General features: G+C 41.2%; 1 protein-coding gene across 9 annotated transcripts in view; it reads right to left on the bottom strand.

Annotated features, from left to right (window-relative positions):
* Nucleotides 1-12,833: 12,833 nt before the first annotated feature.
* Nucleotides 12,834-27,362, bottom strand: part of SRRM1 (serine and arginine repetitive matrix 1) — a 29,424-nt gene continuing 14,895 nt past the window's right edge. For 3 of the 9 annotated variants that reach the window (XM_043909261.1, XM_043909263.1, XM_043909270.1), the window contains 9 exons: nt 24,822-24,902; nt 24,217-24,303; nt 22,805-22,949; nt 22,423-22,464; nt 19,445-19,555; nt 17,044-17,505; nt 16,266-16,461; nt 14,247-14,456; nt 12,834-13,865 (listed from right to left, as the gene is read on the bottom strand). In XM_043909261.1, the coding sequence (XP_043765196.1) occupies nt 13,761-13,865; nt 14,247-14,456; nt 16,266-16,461; nt 17,044-17,505; nt 19,445-19,555; nt 22,423-22,464; nt 22,805-22,949; nt 24,217-24,303; nt 24,822-24,902 (1,439 nt within the window). In that variant the 3' untranslated portion in view covers nt 12,834-13,760. The remainder of the gene's footprint in view (nt 13,866-14,246; nt 14,457-16,265; nt 16,462-17,043; nt 17,506-19,444; nt 19,556-22,422; nt 22,465-22,804; nt 22,950-24,216; nt 24,304-24,821; nt 24,903-27,362) is intronic. The other 6 variants (XM_043909262.1, XM_043909265.1, XM_043909267.1 and 3 more) reach the window with 3 other exon arrangements.

Genomic DNA, 27,362 nt, shown 5'->3' with positions numbered 1-27,362 from the left:
CCCAGCTCCACCGCTTCCTTTTGCTTCCTTTTCCTTGGACAGTTACGTCACCCCTCTGAGTTTCAGGGTACTTATCTGGAAAAGAGACTAATAATAGTAACCGCCCAGCAGGGCTGACGTGAGAGTGAAACAAAATGATCATACATAAAGTACTTGGCACACAGTCAGCAGAAAGTACTCAATAATCCACAGCGGCTATTTTATCCCAGGCCCTGGAGGTGAGACTGTATCTGTCCGCAGGTCTGTCTGTCCTATCTCCTCACTGGCTTCTGGGAGGATCAAATGAGATGGCAGATGGCAAAGGGCATAGAGTATATGCCTTTATCTCTGCTAGGATACCACTGACTGCACAAGACTCAGATTGTCTGAGCGAGGCTCCTTCTTCAATTTCATGTCTCCTCTGGACAGAAGGGAACTAAGAACATCCTAAAGCAGGTTCTGACATGTTGGTGTAACCTTCACCCCCTTTTGTAAGGGAGGGCGCTGACAACCAAAGAGAAGCAGGTACCTGCTCATATTCACATGGCGAGGCAGGGTGAAGGTGGACACAAAACTTTCTCCCCTTGGAAACCGACAGTCCCCATGGGAACTGAGTCCTCTGTCTCTCTCCTCCCAGAGGGGCCTGACTCAGAAAGACTCGGAAACTGTTGCCAAATATCTAAGGGCAGGTTGTGGATGGAAAAGGCATGTTTTAGCAGGAGCCACCGGTGGAAAAACGAATCTGAAGGATCATGAGTCAACAAAGCAGAGTGTTTTCCCACATCCGTCTTCACCAGTGGCCGTGGGACTGTGGCGTGTACTTTGTTGCAGGATAGAGGACTTCTCCTGGAGCCTGGGCCAAGCTCTTTTCGCTGCACTTCAGAGGGACACGGTCAGAAAAGGCAGGCCTGGAGAAGGAGAGGAGGCAGACAAAAGCTCTTCCCATGAGGCACTGGAGGTATTCACCAGGGCTCTTTGATTTGCCGGGATCAGAAAACCCAGCCCAAACTGGCTTCAGCAACAAGGAGAACTTAAGGACTTCCCTGATGGCCCAGTGGTTAAGAACCCACCTGCCAATGCAGGGGACCCAGATTGGATCCCTGGTCTGGGAAGATTCTACGTGCTGCAGGGAGCTAAGTCTGCGCCACAACAAGAGAAGCCACCGCAATGAGCAACGCATGTACCACAACGAAGAATAGCCCCTATTTGCTGCAATTAGAGAGAGCCTGCATGCACCAAGGAAGCCCTCTTCCCTCCAAAAATATAACAGCAACAAGGAGCATGAACTAATTCGTGTGTCAGAGATGGATCCTCAGGCGTGTGCTTGGCTGAGCGGCTCCAGTGGTATCACTACTGCTGCTGCTGCTGAGTCGCTTCAGTCGTGTCTGACTCTGCGCAACCCCATAGACGGCAGCCTACCAGGCTCCTCCGTCCTTGGGATTTTCCAGGCAAGAGTACTGGAGTGGGGTGCCATTGCCTTCTCCAGGTATCACTACAGTGGTGGGTTAAAACCAGTCCATAAGAAAAGGGAACCCTCCTACATTGTCGGTGGGAATGTAAATTGGTACAGCCACTTATGGTCAATAGTATGATGTTTCCTTAAAATGCTAAAAATAGAGTTCCCACACTCCCTGGAACATATGTAGACAAAACTATAATTCAAAAAGATACACACACACCCCAGCGTTCATAGCAGCACTATTTACAACAGCCAAGACATGGAAACAACATAAATGTCCATTGAAAGATGAATGGGTAAAGAAGGTGTGGCACATATATACGATGGCATACTCAGCCATAAAAATGGATGAAATAAAGCCGTTTGCAGCAACATTGTTATTGTTGCTCAGTCGCTCAGTCCTGTCTGACTCTTTGTGACCCCATGGACTGCAGCACGCCAGGCCTCCCTGTCCTTCATCCCTCCTGGAGGTTGCTCAAACTCATGTCCATTGAGTCGGTGATGCCATCCAACCATCTCATCCTCTGTTGTCCCCTTCTCCTCCTGCCTTCAATCTTTCCCAGCATCAGCGTCTTTCCTAAAGAGTCGGCTGTTTGCATCAGGTGGCGAAAGTCACCTGAGCTTCAGCATTGGTCCTTCTAATGAATATTCAGAGTTGATGAACCCGAAGATGATCATACAAAGTGAAGTAAGTCAGAAAGAGACAAATACCCTACGACATCTCTGACGTGTGTGTGTGTGCTCAGCTGGGTCTGACTCTTTGCCCCCGCATGGACTGTAGCCTTCCAGGCTCCTCTGGATCGTATTCAGGCAAGAACACTGGAGTAGGTTGCTAGTTCCTCCTCCAGAGAATCTTCCTGACCCAAGGATCGAACTGTGTCTCCTGAGTCTCCTGCAGTGTCAGGCAGATTCTGTACCACTAAACCACCTGGGAAGCCCCACTTACATGTGTAATCTAAAATATGACATGAACTTATTTATGAAACAGAAACAGACTCACAGACATAGAGAGCAAACTTAAGGTTACTAATGGGGCAAAGGGGTGGGAGAGGAATACAATAGGAATTTGGGATTAGCAGATACAAGCTACTACCTATGAAATAGATAAGCAACAAAGTCCTACTGCATAGCACAAGGAACTAGACTCAGTATCCTGTAATAAACCATAATGGAAAAGAATTTCTATGAAAAAGAGTATACATATATATATATATCTGTGCAACTGAATCACTTTGCTATACAACAGAAATTAATACAGCACTGCAAATCAACTATACTTCAATTTTTTTTAAAAGTCTCCACTAAAAAAAAAGCCCACTGGTCTACAAATTCTTCAACACTCCCTTCAAAGGAAGCCTAATGATCCTCCCCTTGAGTGAGGGCTGTACCCAATGACTTGCTTCTGGAAGACAGTAAAAAATGGAAATAATAGCATGTGACTTGAGAGACTAGGTTCTAGAAGGCATGGTTAGTCCTCCTTGGCTGTCCAGGGTGGGTGGGAGTGGGGGATCCATGTGCCATGGAAAGGTCTACTTGGTGAGCAACCGAGGCCTCCTCCCAACATTCATGTAAGTGAGTCATTTTGGAAAGGGATCCTCCAGCCTCAGTCAAACTTCAGATGAGTGCAGCCATAGCCAGCATCTTCCTGTAAACTCCTGAGAACTGAACCAGAACCACACCCATCTAGGCTCTCCAAACCCCCAACCCTTGACCATGTGAGATAATAAATGTTTGCTGTCTTTATGTTGTTAAATTTAGGGTAATTTGTTATACAATAGTAACTAATGAAAAACGCAGACTGGGTTCTATTTCTCAAGGAAGTCTCTGGGCTCTGCCTGCCTCTGTATATTGACTTCATCCTCAAAAGGGATCCTGCTTGGGCAGAAGAGCTGCCGCGCCTCCAGCGCTCACATCCCCTCAGAACACTCCGCGGGCAACCATACCATATCCCGCCCAATACTTCGGCAGGAGCAAAAAGCAGCTTCTCCCCTCTAAACGCTGTGCTTTTCCTATTTTTTAAAAAAGAAAATCTTCATTGAAAGTTACAAGAGTGCTTTTGTTTTTTAATATTTTGTGTGTTTTTTTTGGGGGGGGTGTGCAGTGAAGCTTGTGGTATCTTAGTTTCCCAACTAGGGATCCAAAACACAGCCCCTGCTTTGGAAGGTAAAGTCTCAATCACTGGGCCACCAGGGAAGACCCCCCGCTGACTTCCTTGGGCAGCTCCCTGGCTCTGGCTCAGGTAGTGTCTGTCTCTGTGACTGAGTGTAAGGGGATGAGGCATTGCTTGGTCCAAGCCATCAGAGCCCACCCTGGAGGTGGAGGTGCCAGCCCTACCCCCAGCCAGTCACATGGGGTTCCAATAGAGCCAAATATGGTTCCGACGTGGGAGAGACGAGGAACGCGTGATGAGAAGCCACATAATAGCCATGACGTCACGGTGGTGGTGGTGGAATGCCCAGGAACAGGAAATGAACCACAGGCTCCAGCATCCTCCAGAGCGAAGGGATGACAGGACTGAGGGCTTAAGGTGCAGGCTGTGATCAGACAGGATCCAAGTCCTGGATCTATACTCACCAGCTTAAGTGACTTTTCTGGGGTAAGTCCTACTGTTCATTCAAAATCTTCACTGAGCACCCACTGTTGCTTGTCTCTTTCCATGGCTAGACAAAGAGGCACCCAAAGAAAACACCGTGATCAAGTCTTTGTTGTGGTCACCCAAGTGCTTGGCACACATGTGGCTTGCAGAGTTGAAGCATTTGGAGAAGTGAGCAAATGTTCTTCATGGCTCCAAGGAATAGGGCTAAGCTGAAAGGAGCTCTAAAGGACAACTTTCAGATAAGAGGAGTGGAGATACTGGAAATACAAAAGAAAATGAAAGAAGTAATCATTGATACTTACTATGTGCCAGGAAAAAGTCTGTTTCAGGTCCTGTTGTGTTAATTCTTCGCAAACATATGAGGTGAATGCTGTTATTAACCCATTTCACAGGTGAAGAAACTGGATGCAGAAGACAATTGACTTTGTTCATTTACTTATTTACCAGATGAGTGCCTTTCCTGTGCCAGACCCTGGTGATTCACTCATAAACAAAGCAGCGAGGGTCTGAATCACTCGTTGAGCAAAGAGCAAAACTGGGACAGTAGAACGCAGCTGGGTTTATCTTCACGGTTCGAGCGCTTGACTATTATATGGAATTCCTTGCAGAACAGAAGCCTCATAATGTAAGTTTATGAAGCCTCATTATGTAAGCCTCATAATGCGAGTTTCTTGTCACTGAAGGTATGCACGTGAGAACTGGAGAGAGCTAGGGACTGGCTACAAAAGAATTACAACTTCGGATGGACTAGGTGAGCTGCAAGGGCCCTGGAGCTGTTCTTCAAGCTCTGGAAGCCTCCAGAGAGCCTCTGAGCACTGAATCTATTGTCTCACTGACCAGAAGAAAGATAAGGATGGAGGGAGAAGGAAAGAGAAAGAAAAAGAAAGAGAAAGCAGGAGAGATGGGCTAACATCTAGGGCGTCTGCTCCTGCTGCGGGTCCCAGGGTCCGGGCGCCACCTCGTGGAAGAATTTGAGAAGCTGCTGAAACAGGAAAGAGAAAAGGAAGCAGCTGGGAGTAGAGTCCAGTCGCTAAGTCCCACTCTCTGAGACCTCATGGACTGCAGCACGCCAGGCTCCTCCGTCCTCCTCTATCTCCCAGAGCTTGCTCAGATTCATGTCCACTGAGTCAATGATGCCATCCAGCCATCTCATCCTCTGCCAGCCCCTGCTCCTTTCGCCTTTAATCTTTCCCAGCATCAGGGTCTTTTCCAATGGGTCGGCTCTTCACATCAAGTGGCCGAAGTATTGGAGCTTCAGCTTCAGCATCATTCCTTCCAGTGAATATTCAGGGTTGATTTCCTTTAGGATTGACTGGTTTGATCTCCTTCTGACAAATCATGGTCCACTGGAGAAGGTAATGGCAACCCACTCCAGGATTCTTGCCTGGAGCACCCCATGAACAGTTTGAAAAGGTAGAGATGAGGACAGAGAAACTGAGTGTGACAGATGAGTGTGTTCTTTCTTCAGGGTTCCAGACCCTTCTGTGCATAACATTGTGTATAATGTAAGATATATATACATTGTAAGTTATAGTGTAAGACTCCCCCTGCCCAATTTTCACTTCTCCAGAATTACCACATGCCTTTACCACGAACAGATAACATTTACTAGATGGTGGTGCATCCTCTAATTGCCAGCATCCGAGTTTTGATAAAACGCGGTCATAACTCTCACTAATGAAGTCCTCATGATGCTCCAGGCACAAGCTAAGCCCTTGATGTGCATTATCTTATTGAATAATTGAATTTATGCCCACTTTACAGGAGAGGAAACTGAGGCTGGCGGCAGATCAAGAAGGCAGAGTCAGAGGACATGAAGCTCATCTCCCCCCACAAACACAACGAAGATAAATGTACATGTGGAACAATTCTCACAGAAAACCAACTGGAAACAGGCTGAGGGAGGCGAAGTCACTTGCCTCGTCCCACAGTGTATCTGGCTGAGATGCTGCTACGGAACATTACTCCTGACCATTGCAACAGTGCACCGCTCCTCTCTTTAAAATGTCCTTGAGCATGAGGTTTCATCCCTGATTCATCACCCCTCTTCCTGGTCGGGACTACATTTTGTTCATCTCATTCCATCCTCCTCACAACCCTGTGAGGTGGGTACCATTATTACCATTTTACCCATAGAGGCAAGAGTTCAAATAAACTAGAAGTATCTAATATATACATAAAAAGACTAGATATTAATAAAAAGTATACAAAAGGGAGAACTGTAGCTGTGTTTTGATGTTGGCATGAGTTAATTCACTTTCTATTTTCCAAATTTCCTGGTTGCAGAAAATCTTCACAATGTATCTGGAATTTTAGTTCATGGTATGTCAAATGGAAAAAAAATTACTAAATTTTACAAGGGACTTCTCTCGTGGTCCAGGGGTTTGGAATCCGCCTTGCAATGCAGGGGACGCAGGTTTGAGCCCTAATCAGGGAACTAAGATGTCACATGAGAACTAAGCCCATGTGCCATAATTAGAGTCCCTGCACCCCCAACAAAGGACCCCACATGATGCAACGAAGATCCTAAGTGCCACAAATAAGACCTAACACAGACAAATAATAAAACGTTATATATACATGGTTTGATCCTGATATGCTCTGTAAGTACTTCTAAATATATTTGGGGGAAAACCTGGTTTGCTCCATATATTAAAGGAGGGGAGCTCAGTGATGGTTGAGTATTTTCAAGTAGAGTACTTGACCTGAAGTAAGGGCCTTTGGTTGTATTTGGATGATGGGATTGACAACAATTTGTTTTTTTGGGGGGATGGGGTGGGGGGCGCGCTGCTGTGTTGTGTGGCTTGTGGGATTAAGTTTCTAGACCAGAAATTGAACCCAGGCCCCCACAGTGAAAGCCTGAGTCCTAACCACTGAATTGCCAGGGAATTCCCCAAGTTTTTCTCTTTTTGTTTTCCAATTTCTCTGAAAGTGAACATATATATATATTTTATAGTTAGAGATCATCATCTTAAATACACTTCTAAGTCCCAAAAGGACTTGGACATTAGGAGACAAAAAAGGGTATCCCAGGTAGAGAACAGCAGGAGAAACACAAAAGAACGGAAGTGGGAAATCACAGGGTCCCCGCGGGCTGCTCAGCACACCTTGGCTGGCTGGGTGGGTCCCCCTGGCTGAGGTGAGCTTCTCCCTCCAGGTGGGGTCCAGACCTGGCAGCTGACCACCCTCTCTGAGCCTGTGGGCTACGTAAGCCAAAGCCTCCACGCTTAAACTGCGAGAAAGGTCCCTACGCAGCTATGCTCTAGGTAAGGAGCGGATGTGGGACTTGAGGCTCCCAAAGGCCACTTTGGGATTTTCCTTCCACGTCTCCACTCTTCACTGAAAGCTACTGCTAACCCTGCCTCAGAAGCGCCTGGGTACTGTTTCCTTTGACTACAACAGAATTAAAGCTGGGCGCCCTCAATTCCTTGAGGGGATGGAAATAAGTCTCTCTTTCCTGTAGTAGTGTTTATATGACTGTATACATTTAACAGGGCTTCCCTCGTGGTTCAGCTGGTAAAGAATCTGCCTGCAATGCAGGAGACCTGGGTTCGATCCCCTGGAGAAGGGAATAGCAACCCACTCCAGAATTCTGGCCTGGAGAATTCCATACACTATCCATGGGGCCGCAAAGAGTCGGACATGACCAAGCGACTTTCACTTTCACACATTTGACAGAGTTCATAGAATGATGCTCCCAGGAAAGTTGGATTTTACTTATGTAAATTATATCTCAATAAACCTGCCTTGGGCTTCCCTGGTGGCTCAGACGGTAAAGAATCTGTCTGTAGTCCACGAGACCCGTGTTTGATCCCTGGGTCAGGAAGATCCCCTGGAGAAGGGCATGACAACCCACTCCACTATTCTTGCCTGGAGAATTCCATGGACAGAGGAGCCTGGTGGGCCTACGGTCCCCGGGGTTGCAAAGAGTTGGACACGACTGAGCGACTAACACTTACTTTCAAACCTGCCTTAAGAACAAAAACTAAAAACACTAAGTGCCCGTAACTGCCCCCGGCTGAGGGGGGTGGGGGGGCAGGGCACCTGGAGGAGCGAGGCTTTACTTTGGGGCAGTCAGTTCCCCTTTGCAGTCTTTATCTGTTGATCACCCGGTCTAAGCCAAACTGCTGGTTTTCACATAGTTTGGGCTGTGGAACCCCAACAGGGAAGTTCAAAGTTAAAGGGAACAAAACCATCAGAGTAGAGCAAAGCCCTTGCAAAACTTGTATCATATCTCAATCTTACCTGTATCATCTCTCAATCCCTCAAAGAAGATCGGTGTTGCTAGAGACCCCATCCTACAGAGAAAATCTGAATCATACCACCACCACTCAGGGCTCTGCAGGGCAGTTTAAAAGCTGGTGGACTAGGCAACCTGTGAGGTAGCAGTTTTCCATCTTGTTGACTATATTAATTACATTGTAACCCAGTACACAAGCACATACGCACATATATACTTCATGAAATAATATTTAACCTACTATATGTGATTCATACTTCAATTTACTGTTTCGTTCTCTTTTTTATATGCTGTGACCCATTCAACTTTACAAGTCACTGCTGCGTCTCAACCTGCAGTCTGCAAAACACTTCCTCTTAAGGAAGTCGCCAGCTGAAGAGTTTACGACTGCCCTGTCGGGTGAGAGGTACCCACAGTCCTCTGTACATATGGTGCCACTCGGGAAATCAGCACATCAGCTTCTCCTACCACGATACACCTGAAATAGAAGGGCATCTTGGCAAAAATCCCTTATGATGTGAAAGCATGCCAACTTAACATCATTGACATATGTGACATATGATGTGAAACTTGACAAATGTGGAAGATTTTGCAAGGAGCTCTGGACAAACCTGTATTTCAGATCCCATCTTTCTTTTAAAAACAGATTCGCATAGACCAGTTAGGAGTATAGCAATAATTGAGTTCCAAAGGGCCAAAAGACATGTTTTGTATGAGCTAAGATGGATCTTTTATGTGAAGGATACTGCAAATAAGCTTTCAAAAGACAAAACAGTCTTACAGACTTTTGGAACTAGCCTTTCAGAGAGGAACGAGCAGAGTTGGGCCTTTAGAATATTAATGCCTTTCAAATTTCAACTTCTAAACTTGGATTTTTCAGAGTCATAAGCTCCATCCTTAGTTCCAATGCCTAAGAACCATACATATTTGGGTACAGTTTCTACTTCCATCATCTAATGTGATTTTAATACCAGGCAGGTATATTGAGAAAAAGTGTTCTCCACCAGATGATAGGAGGGACAGTATCAACCAGACCTGCATGTATCTTAAGGAAGTCACACCCTTGCTTAGTCTCCTGATCCTTTCTACAACATGGGAACAAACTTTTGTTTGGCCATAACCCCCAGCCCCAGCAACAGGCACTTTACAAATGCATTATCGATTTGTTTGTTGGTGGTGGTCACTAGGTCGTGTCCAATTCTTTTGCAATCCCATGGACTGTAGCCCACCAGTCTCCTCTGTCCTTGGGATTTTCCTACTGGAAGGGGTTGCCATTTCCTCCTCCAGGAAATCCCGACCCAGGGATTCAACCTGCATGTCCACTGCCTACTGGATGGCAGGTGGATTGTTTACTGCTAAGTTCTACTCTGCAGAAACCCTGAGAGCCTACAATTTCAGAAATATTCTCATAGATACAAGTCTGCCTTAATATGGCGTTGAAGTCTGTCAGCACATGAAGACGCTCAACATCATTAGCCATCACAAGACAAGCATATCAATCCACAGTGAGATACTAGTTCACACCCTAGGCTAGTTATCATCAAACAGTATTATTAAGAATGTGGAGAAGTAATAATCCTCATACTCTGCTAGTAACAATGTTAGGACAGTACAGCTGCTTTTGAAAATAGTCCAGCAGTTTCTTAAAAAGTTGAATTACATATGACCCAGCAATGCCACTCCTAGGTATACATGTATATGTATATACATACCCAAGAGAATATATGTCCACATAAAAACTTGTATGCAAACATTCATAGCAGCTTTATTCACAATAGCTGGAAAGTGCAAACAGCTCAAGTGTCCAACTGATGAATGGATAAACAAAATGTAGTATATCTATATAAGGCAATACCACTTAAGAAATAAAAAATAGGAAGTACCATTGATGAACCTTAAACACATGATGTTGGGCTTCCCAGCTAATGCAGTGGTAGAGAATCCACCTGCCAATGCAGGAGATGCAAGAGATGCAGGTTCTACCCCTGGGTTGGGAAGATCCCCTGGAGGAGGAAATGGCAACCCATTCCAGTATTCTTGCCTGAAGTATTCCATAGACAGAGGAGCCTGACAGGCTACAGTCCATGGGGTCGCAGAGTCGAACACAACTGAACAGTTTATAAATTAAATGACAGAAGTCAGACACAAAAGGGCACATACTAAATGATACCAATGAAATGTCCAGAATAGACAAATCTATAGACAGTTGGGTCTGCTAGGGCTGTCAGTAGAATGGGAAGTGACTGCTAATGGGCAGAGTTTCTTTTTAGGGTAATGAAAATGTTCCAGAATGGTGATGGTTGCATAACCTTGTGAATATACCAAGTACCACTGAACTGCACACTTTAAAACGGTGAATCTTATTTAAAGAAAAAATTACATTGAAAAGGGATGATTAAAATCCCTTTCAGACAGCCAAACTAAAACTTGTCATAGTTAACAGGATGACCACACATTATGTCACCTAAGAAAATGGGGACTTCGCTTTGTACTATCATTGCTTTGTATGTGCTAACACATTTAACTCTTTAAAAACTGAGGTAGTTCCATTATTTGACTCCGATCCAAGAAATGGAAGCACTTAGAGGCCAAGTAACTTAATCAAGGTCACACAGTGGAAAGCTACGGTAGAAACTTTGGCCTGCCACACTCTATGTTCTTGCCCACTCCAGATTCTATGTTTTTATTCCCAGGAGGCAAATACTAGCTAGCTGGCAGCAATCACCATGTCTTCGTTTTCCTCACCTCAAGCCCTAGCAGTGCCTGGCAATGACAGTCAATTAAACTTATTTCTCATCTGTTCATCAAGTATTTGTACTTCTACAGTGTACTAGGCACTGGGGACACAGTCACAAGCAAGACCAAGTTCCTAGAGACCAAAAATACATCATTTCAGGTTGTAATCATCACTACAGATGAAAAAAGAGGAGTTAGGGAAGCCTGTCTGAAGAAAACCTAGTAAAGAAACAGGTCAGATTGGGCAGTGAAAACAAAGGACCCTAGAGAGAACACTTTGATTAAAGCAGAGCAAGGAGGTAGATATGGCTTGAGCAGACTGAGGGGAGGAGATGAAGATGCCCAAGCAGGTGCTACTGGGTCTTGCGGGCCAGGGTAAGAAATTTGGATTTTACTGAGGGTTTTGAGCAGTACTATGATCTGACAAGACTCCCTGGTAGCTCTGTCAGTAAAGAATCCACCTGCCAATGCAGGAGACCTGGGTTGGAAAGATGCCTGGAGAAGGAAATGGCAACCCACTTCAGATTCTTGCCTGAAAAAATCCCGTGGACAGAGCAGTTGGGCAGGCGACAGTCCATGGGGCCGCAGAGAGTTAGACACGACTTGGCAACTAGACTACCACCATGATCTGACAGGCTACTGGGAACAGGATGGCCTTGTGTGCGTGAGTACTGGAGGGTGGACAATGCTGCCACTGACGGCATCAACTCAATTTTGAGCGAATGTGACAGGTACCAAATGAGACTGAGATAGGATCGAAGGACGCGTTCAATTTGGTATGCCTTTTAGACACCCAAATGAACCTATCAGCCAGGTAGCTGGATAGAGGTCTAGGTCAAGGCGAGGTTTAACTGGAAAATTTGACACATCAACAAAAAGATATTTAAATGTTCCATCTAGAAGGTAAAGTGTTTCAGCAAAGGAGTGAATAAGTCAAAGTCTGCCAACAGGGCTAGTAAAAGATGGAGATTGACCGTTCATTTTGGCAAAATGGAGGCTGCTGCTCACCTTAACAAGTGCAGTCAAGTGGAGGAATGAAAGCCTACTGAATAAACGGAACAAGTGAATAAATGGACTGAATGAGCGAATGGCCAGACAGATAGAAGTACCCCCAGTGATGTTCATTGGTTTGTTCATGTTGGAAGGGGTAAGTCAGGAGCAACCACCTTAGGGACTGGATATTCTGTACATTTCCAACATTACTGAATTATAAAAATCAAAAGAAGTTACATGAAGATCCTTGAAAGCTCTATATTCTTGCCCCATACACACAGAAGATGTGAATGCTACTGTTTTACCTTATATAATGTTATCACCTTCTAAGTTCTCTCAAATTATATTACTCTCCTCAATCTTAAAATTCAAAAATGGCCTGTAGGGAGCCAACCACCATACCCACTCACACCATACACCACCCATACCAACCACCCCCCCCACACACACAAGTGCACGCACACGCCTTTGATACAGGAAGACAGCTCCAATCATTTTTTAGCCTTCATTCACTTCCTAGAATGTGCCAGACTCCTTCTGCCTTGGGGTATACACATACTGTGTGCTCTGCCTGAAACTCTTCTCTTCCCCTATGCCTGGCTGACCTGCCCATTATATATGTTCCAATCTCACTGTGCACTTCCCTCTCATGGCACTTACCACATTAATTACTAACATAAAGATGCCAGGACAATCTTATCACCTTGCATTTCCCTCACCCAATCCTCCCTCTGCCAGAGTTGCCAAGAGGGTAAAATATAGACACTGTGAGATTTCTAAGGTTGGCTTCCTGCAGTATTCAGATGGGTAATAAAAGTGAGTGGCCAACATTTTTAAATTTAGAAATTTATTCTGTTTAATCCACAAGCTTTATATAGCTTTAGTTTAAAAAAAAAAAAAAGAAACAAAAATGAAACAAAAACAGTGAAAACAAGACACTATTTCAAAGTCTGGGCCCTTCCAGCTTTCCAAATACAAGAGCTCTGAAAGTTGTATATACCGACTGGAACAAGACAAAATTATGAATGGAGCCATGACATTTCATAAAACAAAATTTTATGTAACTGAAGGATCCTTCCTGGGGCTAGTTAATTGCCTTTACAAAAGAAGAGAAAAGAATGAAATTCCAGTGTTCCAAATCAACTTGTTACACATCTATATAAACCCACAGTGTCCTGGCAAACAACATGCTTTCATTTTCTGTCTCATCTTAGAGCTCGAATCCTGATTCATTTCAGCAGAGACTCCACAGGCAACAGGAAAGATTGTGGCATTAAAATATTCATTTATACTTTTGTGGTAGTTCAACAGTGGTCTTATTTCTGGGCAAGCTTGCAAACCATCAAGGTTGAAAGCATCATAACTTAAATGGGTGCTAAGACTCAAATGAGAAAAATGAAAAAGGAAAGAAAAAGTAGAAAGAGAAACCTCTGGGAATAGCCAGGGGTATTTAAAGGAACCATAAGAATGCCAACGATATTTAAACCCCCTTTTTTAAAAAGGGGATTTTTCTTTTTTGGCTTAAAATATTTCAGTCTAAACGAATTTATGTCAGCTGTCAATGAAAGAATGTCACTAATACACTGTGGACACCTTTTGCAATGTAAATCCATGCCCTTTTTTTTTTACATGGTGAACTTCAACCTAGCAATTATTACAACAAATGTTATAGTCTAAAGCTCAAACACATTTTAGCAATTTTGAAATTGAATTGCGTACAAACCAAATAAAATTTACATCATAACAAACATTTCCATCTAGGACTGTGGGGACACTTGAGCCTTCCGCATTGATCTCAGGGCCTTTTCACGCAGGTGCTTTTCTAAGTCATCAAGGTTATCTTCAGCCTCACTTTCAGTCTCCTAAAAAAAAAGAAAAAAAAAAAAAACCAGAAAGGTCATATCATTAAATCTTGAGACAATGGTTGGCAATGTTGAGTCTATCTGTGGTGATGGCAGCACAACTATGAATATATTAAAAACCACAAAATCACTACTTTAAATGGGTGAATTATAAGTTCAATAATATCAAAGTTCTTTTTTAAAAATATACACTTTTTGGATGTTATTCCTATTCTCATCTTTAGCCTTAGCAAATCCTGCTCTTGGTAGGTGGTCCTAGAGACACCAATCAGAAGACAGTTAACATGGGGCATCTGATTATTAGAAGAAACTTCCTCAGCTGCTTCTCAAACCAAATGACTTAGCTCTTTGCACAAACGTCAGGACCGGGCCCACAGGCACCTTCTTGGGCTCGGGCTCTGGCTCCGGCTCCTCCTGTGCTGACGTGGCCGTGGGAGCAGCCAGGGCCGCAGGGGTCACGGCGGCTGCAGCCGCAGCAGCTACGGCCTTCTCCTTCTTGTGTTTTTTGTGCTTCTTGTGCTTCTTATCCTTTTTGTGTTTCTTGTCCTTCTTCTTCTTCTTTTTCTTTCCACCTCCTTCTGGGTCTGAATTCTAGAAATCCAGAAAAACAAAAACCAATAAAGTCAACCTGTCCAATGAAATATTTTATTTCAAGGGAATAACCAGTTGGATTAATCTCAGGATTTCATACAGCTTCAGGAGGAAGAAGGTCCAAGGCCAGTCATCACCAAGAAAAGTACCCCTAAAGATGGGAGTAAAGACTTCCAAGAGCTGAAATGGACACTGAAGGTAAATGATTTAAATTTCCCCAACTAACTTTGGGCTTTCCCGGTGGCTCAGAGGTGAAGAATCTGCCTGCATGCAGGAGACGTGGGTTTGATCCTTATGTCAGGAAGATCCCCTGGAGGAGGGCATGGCAACCCACTCCAGTATTCTGGGAAATCCCATTGACAGAAGAGCCTGGTGAGCTACGGTCCACGGGGTAGCAACATGTCAGACATGACTGAAACTACTGAGCACGCGCACACCTAACTTCACACTAAACCAGGCCTCCCAGTCGCACACTATGAATCAGGTCTCCAAAAATGGCCTGAGTCTAGGTATACTTCTAGATGCAAGGGAAAGCGCCATGATGAATAGGAAGAAAAGTCTCTGAACTCACCCAAATTGAATTCTGGTTCCTGAACCTACTGGTCAACCTCACACAAATTGCTTGACTTGTTCTGAGGCCTTTTTATTAACCCCAATTGGGTGTAACAATCCCTAATAAAGCTGTTTACGAGAATTAAATGGGAATATCTGTAAATCACCCATCATACCAGCCTAAATAATAAAAAACTATTACCCTAATTATAAGTGGGTGATTGCCACATCTCTAGTCACTGATCTCTAGAATGCAGGGTTATTTATTCTCCACTACATGCATTCCAAATTTAAGCCAAGGGTAGGCTCTGCTATAAATGAATCTAGTCTGTAATGTAATTTTTCAATCTCACATTTCTAAGCAATTACTTAAAATTCCTCATCAATTAGTCTGCACAATAACACAACCCTATTAAGATGGACAACTAACTACTGATGTTTTTTATACAATATAAGAATCTGCCACGATTAATGAATCACAAAGGAAAACAGTTTAAGCTCTGACATTGTAATATCCCAATGATACGTAAGCCTGATGATGTAGAAACAAGAATGTTCCTTTATTTACGCAGCCTGCCAGCGACAAGACTGCCCGGGTCAGTGATGTGCTCTCTATTCCATCCAGGATTTCACACGTTGCAAGATTCACTTGTTATTACAGAAATAATGTATTTCCACTACAGGAAAAATTAAGAGCATTAAAACGTAAAGAAGAAAAAGATCACTCATTATTCTCCTCCAAAACCACTGGTGACATTTTGATATCTTGTGATACTTTTTTTTTTTTTAAATAAAATGTAATCATACTAACAGACATGATCCAAGATCAAAACTTTTCATTGCCTGTGTAATCGTAACCATCCCCAAACCTGTCAAATACTAGAGAAAACAACAGAAACACTTAATTTCCTCCTAGATAATTAGGACTTAGGAGATAATTTCTCCTAGACAATTATCTCCTAGATAATATTAGAATCAAGGTTTTTATTTTTTCCCTGTTTTTCTAAGTTATCTATATAGCCCAGCCTTCACCACCAAGATTATAGAAATTAATACTATAAGACACTGGAAATTAGTGGATGTCTAGAATATTAAGCATGCACAGTGATGCAAACACCACCACTTAATATGCGCCTCCTTTTGAAGTCCACCTGAATCAGAAAATTATGCTCCTCTGAACTACTAAAGACAAAAACCCCTCTCATTGCAAGTAACCATGTACACTTATAAAGGATGTCCACAACAGGGCAGACATACCCTTGCCGGTGACGGGCTTGGTGTTGGGCTTTTAGCCTTTTTAACCGGTACCGCTGGTGACCAGTTGGTGGAGGGTGACTGAGACTGGACAGGTGATGGAGGTGCTGGGGGCTTTTTAGCTGCTGGCTCAGGAGATCCCGAGACAGATCGGGAAGATGAGACCCTCCTTACCGACTGAGGGCTTGGTGAGGCAGCTCTAGAAACAGAAGGAAAAAATAAAACATTTAGCCTTCAAAACAGAGATCCTGCTTTAAGAGAAAACGACCAACTACCATTATACAACCTGATCACCAACTTTAAATATTTTACAGCACTTAGCTTGCTGGTTGATTGTTATCGACACAATTTTTATCATCTAAGTCTCCTGGAGAGTAGTTCCAAGTCCCACTATCCTCTACCCATTCTGTTAATGGTTCTTCCTGTAGGAAATTAGTAATGCCAGTTGCCATATTTAACACTGCTTTTATCAGTCTTACAGACATGCAAGAAACATTCTATACATCACTTCGGAGCTGGGTTTGGAAGCACACTTCTGAATTAACCTGATATCCTTAATAACCAAATAAAATCCTCATTTAGCTTATACCACAAGGAACTATCCTGAAAACAGAAAAGGATATATGAACAGGACCAAGAATTTGCCTTAAAATTTGTATTCACAGCTGTTCTTTCCTGTGATTTCTCAGTGGGGGGGGGGGGGGGGGGGGGGAGGAGTTTTCAAACATAAAGAGCTATGCAAGGTAAGTGTTCCTAACCAAAATGGATAAAACATTTTTACTTTTTTATCTTTTTGGGTTCCGGAGTCCTGGAGACTCTCCTAATGGGCCTAGAGCTTGGAGATGGGGACTGCCTTCTTTGGGGTGACGATGATGCTCCTCTTCGAACAGGTGGAGGACTTGAGGTCTGAGGAGCGCGAGGACGTGGTGAGGGTGAGTGCCGTTTGTTTGGCTGTGGTGACCGGGCCTCCCGGGCAGATCGGCTCGGGGAAGACCCTTTCCTATGCTTTGATGACAATGAAGGCGAACGTCTCTTGGTGACTGGGGAGCTTCTCTGTTTGGGAGGTGGTGAATGGGAGACCCGACGCTTTGGTGGTGGAGATGGTGATGCCCTTCGTTTAGGAGGGGGAGGGGGTGAAGCCGTTCTTCTCTTTGGAGGCGGAGAAGGAGAGTATCTCCTCTGTATTGGAGGAGAGTATCTTCTTGGGGAAGGTGAGCGACGACGTGGAGGAGGAGACGGAGTCCTAGGAAAAATACATTATGAAAGCTTAAAGGTCCAACAGACTAGAAACAAAATACAAAGAAAATTGTGCACTTACAGCACCAGACAAAGAGAATATTTCTAAGTGGAAATGCCATGCCTTTAAGTTTAAAAAGAAAATCACTTAGTAAATTACTGTGTATCCTAGATGATTATAAATAGGACATTCTGGTTCGTGGAGATTTAATGTTCAGATTGAATTTAAATTTGTCAAGTCATTCAGTAAAATCCATGTAGAATCAGTTTAATATTTTTTCAGAAAAGAATCTTGCATTGCTCTGAAGAAAACTGAAAATCCATTACTACTATGTAGTAACTAGATAACTATTAATAAGATTCTATTGACTGTGTTCAACTTGAACTCAGGAAGTCTGCGCTTTAAAGAGCTCTCCTATGGGGAACACTCTCTACACTGGTGTTTGGACTCTGTATTAGTAAAGAGCGCTCACTTGCACAAGGTTTAAAAGACATCACCCCGCCCTCATTGAGAGACTTGCATTTTGGGAAGAGTAGTATTCACTGGAAATCTGCTAGGGAGAATGCATTCCTGCCGAAGTCCCACTTGGCCTTTCTCTTAATGTTTAATCTCTATATAACCTTAACTTGCCTCTTAGAAACTAAACCTCATTGTCTCAACCACTTGATTTTATCCTGAAACATTCAGACCTTGAGCTCAAAAGTTTTACTGTCTAAAAATCAGCTTTTAGAAAGGCCATACATTGTGCGACATCATAGAATGCACTTCCATTTAGCTCTTACTATTAAATCTGAGCCTAGATTTCCTCACCTGGAAAATGGGAATACCACTATTACGCAAGATCATCTTGAGGACTGATGATAAACTACATAAAGCGTCTAATGCTTTAGCTGGCACATAAAAGGCATTCAGGGTGTAGTTGCTATACTGCTTGATAATATGTTTGAGCAATTCTCTTAAAAAAAAAAAATCCCCCCTTTTACTTTGAAATCATTTTTCATTGACAGAAGAGATGAACAATAGTAGAGACCTGCCACTTAACATCTCATATACTGTAGAAAAACTACCAAGACTATAAAATTAACCTTAGTGCTAATTTGCTATTAACTAAAAAAATACTAATGTCATCTTAGTTTCCCCAGTAATGTCCTTTTTCTGTTCCAGGTTCCAAAAATCAGAATCCTACATTACATCCAACTGTCCCATGCCCTTAGTTTTTCTGCCAATTTGTAACAGTTCCTCAGTCTCTCTCACAATTGATTTTTTTTGAAGAGTACTCATCAGTTACTATGTAGAATCACTTTCAATTTGGGTTTGTCTGAGATGGTCAGTGCTCTGTGTTCAAAGACCCAGTATCCAGAGATTCAACCAACCCATATTCAATGGGTTGAAAACATCTGAACATAAAAATGTTCCCTCTATAATGACTAGAGTGACTCTATCTTTTAATTTACTTAACCTCTTCTAATGATATATGATTTACAAATCATAAAATTCACCCAATTTCAATTGTTTTAGTATATAGGTTACCCCTGAACATAGGTTTAACTGCATGGGTCCACTTATATGTGGATTTTTAAAAATATACACTGCAGTACTACACAACTGGCCATTGGCTGAATCCACAGATATGGAAGGCCCAACCGCAGTTAGAGTCAGATTCTCAGCTACTTGTCAGTACCCCCAACCCCTGACCTTGCTCAAGGTCAACTGCGTTCATGGTCTTCAACCATCACGACTCCTGGTTCCCATCCCACCCTGGGCACCATCATGAATCTACTTTCTCTCTCCCTCTAGGTTTGTGTGTCCTGGACTTGTCAGCTAAATGGAAATGTTAATATGTGGTATTTTGTAAACAGCTGAACAAGGCCACTTGAATAAATATTTCAATCACAGAAAGCCAAAGTTGCTCCCATCAGCACCCACGAGCCTATCTCATAAATACCTCCGCCGTGGTGGTGGTGTGGGAGACCTGCGTCGACGAGGCGGAGGAGCAGGAGAAGGAGAACGTCGCCTTCTGGCGGGCGGTGGGGAGGGACTTCTCCTCCGTCTACCACTAAACCAAAGAAGAATTATAGTTGATTCAGAGTCGGTAACATCTGTAACTAAGTGATTGAGATGATTTAGTTTCAGTCACTGTCAACCCAACGGGCAGCAGCCATCACTTCATCCCTCACAGCAGTGTTTCTCAAACCACACTGCAGTCAGTCAAAACTCCATGAGAACAGATTAAAAAAAAGAAAGAAAGAAAAGAGAAAAGCTAAGTGTTTTAACTATGGCAAATTTTGTTGTGTGAAACTTTTGTTGCAGTATATAAATATGCAGTCTGGGTCACACAGAACATTCTTAACATGACACAAGGTGCAAACACTTTGCTAACACTACCTCAGGGAGCTGCTTTCTAACTGGACTGTACATTGGAAACAGCTGGGAAACTTGTCTGAACTTTGTGTTCACCAGGTCTTGGCTATGGTCCAGCTGATGTAGGTTAATAAAAAGGTTCTTCAAGTAATTTTTGATTCCTTGTTAGGAACAACTGCTGTAAAGCCTAGAAACATGCAACGTGCTAATATAGACATTTAAAATTAAAGGCCCCAAAGCTGAGTGTCAGTGCTCTTTAAAAAAATACGTTCCTATGGTTGAACAAGAGTTCAACTGCAAACAATTAATTAAAAACACTACTCCGAAGACAAAGAAACAAAGCTGCCTGAGCACTTAAGCCATGATGAGGAGCACTATGGTTAAAATATAGATAAGAAACATAGACCTTAATTCTAAGCTCTGCTACACAACCACAAAAGGCACACCTGTAAAATATGATTATCATCAACCGGACCAACTCATAGTAGTCTCCCAGTAGATCTATTAAAGTAAATATCAAGCCATTTTGACATCTATTGGCTAAGTCTGTGTATAAAAAGCAGTCAAATAATGTACAATTGACCCTTGAACAATGGGGAGCTTGGGTTACTGAATCTGTGTAGCTAAAAATCTGCAGATAACTTTATAGTCAACCCTCTATATCCAGATTCTGCACTGGCAGACTCAATCAACTGAGGATCACTTATTACTACTATTTCTTTATTTGAAAAAAGAATTTTTTTGTGTAAGTGGACTCCCACAGTTCAAATGTATGTTGTTCAAGGGTCAACTGTAATTAGTTCCTAATTTCTTGCCCAGTAAAGGACTGAAGCTCCCTGTGAATCTGGAAATATTTTCTCAAGTTTACTTGGCTTGATTCCCCAATAAAACTAAGGAGAGTTCATTAACACAACAATGAACATTCTAACATCCACTAATAAATTTGATTTTTAAGTTAAACTTGCTTATGCTTTGTGGAGACTAAGATTTCACTTTAAGCAGATTTAAAATATAAACTAAAAGAGGCAATAGGTCAAGACAGATATGTTTCAGATGACATGCAGACACCAAATTTTTAATTACAAGAAAGACAGTAAAGGAGAAGTCACTTTATTAGCAGGGTTAATCTGAGAATTATTGGACCTAGAGAAACAGGGTGGACTACTGTACTGCTTCAATAGGTAATGAAGATGTCAAATGGGTAAAGACATCTGGGTTTTGACTCAAAGAGAAAAACACTGACACTCACAAACCTGAGTGATGAGATGATACAAAGCAGAACTCCTAGTGTGTTATCAGCAGATGTAACAGTACAAGAGGCTATTACTGTTGATTATATGGCTCCCCTCTTAAAATATTCTCATTAAAAAAAAACTGAACTCAGATTAGAATCTATTATGATATACTAATGACCTGAGATATTCACCCTGTGCCTCAGTTTCAGTTGTAAAATGAAAGGCTTGGCATCACTAAAAGGTCCCTTTCAGTGATAACTTCCAATGACCTATGTTTCCATGTGAGAAAACTGAAAAGAGAATAAAACCATAACCTGTTAAATAAAATAACCAAACTAACATTAAGTAACTACAAGAAAAACTTGATAATCACTTATAACTGGAATCTTGACACCGAATAGATCTACAGCTTCTTTAAGCTGATTGATATGATATACATTTCAGGGGTTTAAAAAAGAAAAAAAGGGAAACATCTTCTAGTTACTCTGAACACTAATGCCAACCCAAGCCTTCAACTCTGTGTAGACACTTGAGTAGAGAAGTCTCCCACCACCCCAAATTGTGTAAGAACCAGTTTCATTAAGCCTCAAAACACAAAACAGCCCTTAAGAATTAGGAATAGACAAGTCTCAGAATGAAAACAGCTTCCTATCCGTGCAGTGACCTCTTCAGAACTACATCCTTTCCTAGTCACACTGGTAATGAGGACAAGTTATACATGCAACAACCTTTTTACACTAAGTATGATTAATATTTGGACTTCCCAGGTGACACAGTGGTAAAGAATCTGCCTGCCAATGCAGGAGATGCAAGAGACATGGGTTTGATCCCTGGGTCTGGCAGTGTCCCTGGAGAAGGAAATGGCAGTCCACTCCACTATTCTTGCTGGAGAATTCCACAGACAGAGGATGGGCTACAGTCCATGGGGTCACAAAGAGTCGGACACGACTGAGCACATGATTAATATATCTTTAACTATTAAGGAAGAAATGTTCAACAGCCAAAGACAAAAGTTTAGAAGCATGAAAAATACTGCTTTAAGCCTTACAGTCATTTTTTAACCTTTTAAATGTCTCTCCCAAGTTTCTCTTGCCTTCCCTATTATTATCACCAAGTCCCTCCCCACTAAATCTAAAGAGCTATTATTACTGTCCTACCTCATTAATTTGTTGTGTAAGAAAATATAATTAAATCAAACCAAAACAACTGAGGAACTTCTCCACCATCATAACCTGTAAACCTGGGAACGGGATGTTATCTAAACAGTAAATTAAGTCACTAGAACTTTGACATGTAATCCTAATTTACAAAATAGCATCTAACCAACCTTTTAGTCATTGGCGATTGCCATCGCTTTCCCATCTGCATCCTGAGAGCAGTGGAAAAAAACAAGTGTCAAGAATTCCATTCACCAAATTAATGGAGAGATATATATATATATATATATTTTAGATGTTCAAAGATAGTCGAAGTAATTTAACTGGTCTATTCAAGTCATGCACATGCACGACGACATGCTGGTACAAACTTACTAAATTCTCATTAAACAGTAATAATCACTGAACAAAAGAAAACCCAAATACCCCAAAATCTGACCATTTCCTACTATAAGCTCTAATGAAATGGAGTTAACCAAATTGTAAGCCCACAGTCCATCCCTTAAGTTATGAAGCTTTATCACAACTACAGATCAAGAGTGAAGACATTACCGAGGGGAAGCCTCTTTCTGGCGCTTTCGAGGTGATGGAGAGGCACTCCGGGAAGGGGAATGTCTCCGTCGCCTGCCTACCTCACCATTCTTCACATGGGACCTTTTGGGTCGTTCATCTTCTGAGGAAGAGGAGGAGCCAGAATCTATAATTATACAATAACCAAAAATTTACATCAGATGTATGCTTAACAGCCTGTACCCGTTTTTGGAAGCTAAGTAGAGGGAGTATCCAAATTAGCAAATCAAGTTCACTAACATAAGTGAGCACACATACAAGCCATGAGTTCTGAAAAAAAAAAAGACAATTACCAATGTGTGCCCAATGACTTCAAAGTCAAGCATACATAAATACACATTATATAATTATTTTATACAAATCATTTCCATAGCACAAGACGAGAAGACAGCACTCCTTAAGAATCTAGTGATTTTCCAAAAAGCTGAGTAAAAAAAGCATCTCGAGCAATTACTTAATTCTAGTTACTCTAAGCACTTTTAAGGCTACTGAAAGTCTGACTGGGGTTTGAATAATTTACTTCATATCCCTATTATTTATCAAATAAAATGTATCTGACATTTCCTATAAATACCAAAAAATATCCAAAACATAAATGCATTTTCAAATATTTCCATGATTAACCACATCTTAAAGGAGTTGCAAAAGCTATATAGCTTCAACTGACTTAATGTCACTGTGGAATGCTTTGGTTTCCATTTTATAAGTGAAAAGGAAAGGCAGTGCCTAGACTCCATCACAAATACCAACTGAGCTAATAAAACCAGGATATCTGATTTTAAAATCAGTTTTCTGTGTACACACTTTTTAATTCAGAAATTTCATTTTATAGATACACTCATATAAACACATACACAGAAAAAAAAACTAGAAATAACCTAAATGTCCAAATAGGCAAGTGGCTCGATAGTATGTTATCAGTATTTTAAAAATGTTGCAGTCCGTAAATAAATGAGGTAGACCCTTAAGAACAGGGGAAGATGTCTAGATATAGTAAGTTAAAAAGGCAAGCAATATAATCTACAGCTTGAGCCTGTTAGGTGTTTTTGGTTTGTTTTTAAACTACAGATACTTAATACATGCAAAGAAAATTTCTAAATAAAAGCTTTGGGGAGTAAGACTTAGGGTTGAGGAAAGAAACATACTTTTCCAATTTTTATTCCTGTTTTAACTTCTGTACTCTGAAGATCTATTACTTTTACAACAATCTAAAAGAAAATTAAGTTTTAAGGAAGCACTTAATACCAAAGCTCCAAAACTAACAATCCCTCATATTTCTATGAAGGCACAAAAATATTTCTCCTAAATACACTCACTACACTTGTGAATATTTTTATCTTAAATATTTTTATTAGGATATGCAGAGAGAGAAAACATGTAATCACTGTCCATACCAGATGAAGACTGCTGGTTCTGTCGTCTATATTGGCGTCTCTGCTGCACAGAATCTGCTGCAGCCATTTTGCCACCTTTATCTTCTTCTGAAAGAAGGATGCATTTAGAAAGTGTTTCTTTAGTTGTGCATACAGAAAATATAACACATTTGAGTTGGGAAATGTTCTCCTAAACTTTTATCTGTGACAGCTGGGTCAAGCACTATCCACTCTTTTTTTCCCCCCCCCAATAAAGGAGGAGCTTAAAATGCCAATTTAATTGCTAATTTAGACTATCTTTACCAAATATAATGAAAAAATAAACTTATCTAGGCATTTTTGACAGTTCGGGCTGTGTGCCAAGCACTTATAAACATTATTTCAGTTAACCACCAAAGACTAAAGGATGGTACTATTATGCAATTCAGAGATGGAGAGAGATGGAGGGGAGGGGAGAAGAGGCTCAAATAAATTAAGTAATTAACAAAAAGTAGTGGAGCTGGGGATTCAAACAGGCCAGTCTGACTTCAAAGTCCTAGCTCTTAATCATTAAGCCACAGACTATAATTAATCTTTAACCAGAACTAAATTCAGCTTAAAAAACAAAACAAACACAAAACACTTACCTGATTCAGACAACTCTACTTTCCGAGGCTTCGGTGCTGGTGAAGGGGATTCTCTTTTCTCAGTACCTTTATGTTTTGTCACTAAAAATAAGTGGGGAGGGGAAAAAAAAAGCCCCACTTACATACATTAAAAAAAAAAAAAACAAAAACAACAGAACAAAAGGCTACACATCTTAATGATACAAAAAAAGTGTGACTCTTCTCATAATTTACTGACAATTAAAAAGTTCTTTTAAAGATCCTGTTCATTACCTGAAGCAAAAGAAGTAATTCATAACCGTTTGGTGAAAAGCCTCACAAAGTTCTACAATGATTTTAAAACTTTCAAACTTTCTCCCAAGAGAAACAGTTAAGAGAATAGCATTTCAGTTTAGTTCAGTAAATCTCTATGTGCTACCTTAAAATTTCAAGCACACACTCTTGAATATGTAAGCACTTTTAAGCACCACTACAGGTTGGTCCAGAAAAGTAATGAAGATGATAACTGATTAAGACTTAAGATCTGATGAAACTTTCACAGCGAAAAATATCTGATCTGGAAATCTGAGGAACAAATTGGTCTTCTAAGAGACCAAAGGCTCTTGATGTAGAGAATAGCCTTCACAATAGCAGGAAAAACTTAAACTACCCGTAAAAAGATTTTTTAAGAAGTAAGGCTTCCCTGGTAGCTCAGTGGTAAAGAATCTGCCTGCTAATGCAGGAGACAATCCCTGGTCTGGAAAGATCCCACATGCCACAGAGCAACTAAGCCCGCACACCACAACTACTGAGCCCTCACGCAAGGTCTGAAGCCCACACGCCCGAGAGCCCAGTGCTCAGCAACAGGAGGAGCCACTGCGGGGTGAACCCGGGCACCACTGGAGTACAGCCCCAGCTCGCCACCACCAGAGCAAAAGCCCAAGAAGCAGCCAATAGATAAAATTACATATATATATATGTAGACCTTCACCATGGTAAAAATATTAAATGCTAAGACTAAAGGTTTCTTTCTAAAGCTTAATTTAAAAAAGCAACCTTAACCAAAGTCATGCAAATAATTCAAGTGAACTAGGATCTGAATCCAAGACACTATTTCTATGGCACAGGCATGAGCTTTAATTTCTAACAATTACTATTTCTGTTTATACTATCCGTCCCATTGCTTCAACTAAAATCAAATGTTTATATATAAGCATTAATCTTACCCAAGATTAACCTGAAATATCAGAGAACAGTCCTCTAAGAACTAAACTTGAAGACAAATGATCCCCTCAGGATCCTCACACTTATTTTTGTTTCACTGAAGCAATTAACATGGAATATTTAACCTAACATTTATATAATTCTGTTTAACAGACACACATATTCAAATTTCTCTAAAGGTTTATTTTAAGAGGCAGTAACAGCAATCTAATCATCTTTGCTGAAGCATTCCAATCAAAGAATTTAACACTATACTTTTTATTAATTCTACCTAATAACAAGCCTTTTGGACAAATCACTGGAATGGCTAAAGAATCCAGTGATTAATCTAGTGATTACTGAATTAGTGATCAGTAGCAAGACTGCACTTAAAACTTGCATTTTAACAAAGTCAAAGGCACAAATAGAAAGGCTTTTAAAATTTTAAATATGCAAAGCTCTTTTCTGGATAGGTCCTTTTCATTTTTAAGTGTCAGTGAATCTTCAACTCTTAAAACAATATTTTAGGGAATCTAGTTTAATAAACCTGCACATCAAAGTACCACTTTAGAGAAATGGGTTCTGAAATGTGCATTTGGATGCCAGAATGCATTTTCCTCTAAGAAACATTAAAAATGTGGTTATGTTTGCTATATATTTGGCAAATGCCTGTTTAGTAAATAATGCAATTGAGCTATAACATTGTATTTTCCCCTCACAGAAGCTTGTATTTGGAGTTTTAATCTGATTTAATCTCTACAATGGCTTGGCTAAAATAGTCTTGAGTCATTATTGATATAATCAGTGTTAAACAAACTCCCTACTCTGGCTTAATAAGACTGACTCAATCATCGCATTATTAGTACTATGTTTCATTAGTGCTTGCTTGTCTAGGTAAGATTTTTCAACAATTCATTTTTATCGTAAAAAAAAAAAGAGAGCTTATTTTTATGTTGCTGTTGTTTCGTTTTTAGTATTCAAGGGGGAAAATCATTCTAGCATGAAATCTGAAATCTCCAAAGTCACTGAAAAATCAGTATTTTAAATTTATTTCAGTAGTCCTATTAATCATTAATCTTGCAGACTTGCTTGAAAGATCAATCTGGTAAAGATATGTCACTCTATGACCAGAATTAGTAAAAGAATCATTAAGTATTTACAGAGCACAATTTATATTGCTGCACTGATCTCAACTTAAAATCACCACCACCACTACAGGTACAGATCTTCTGGAAACATATTTCATTAAATATTTCACTAATTTCAAAGCACTGTTTTATGTACTAAGATAATGGCAATTTAACTATAACATGCCACTGATTACAAAATGCTTCCTGAAGATGAGAATGTGTATTATATTCCAAATAGTTTACCTTTAAT

The sequence above is a fragment of the Cervus elaphus genome, chromosome 8 (assembly GCF_910594005.1).
Source record: "Cervus elaphus chromosome 8, mCerEla1.1, whole genome shotgun sequence".
NCBI classification, from domain to species: Eukaryota; Metazoa; Chordata; class Mammalia; order Artiodactyla; family Cervidae; genus Cervus; species Cervus elaphus.
This window is presented reverse-complemented; position numbering and strand designations above follow the sequence as displayed.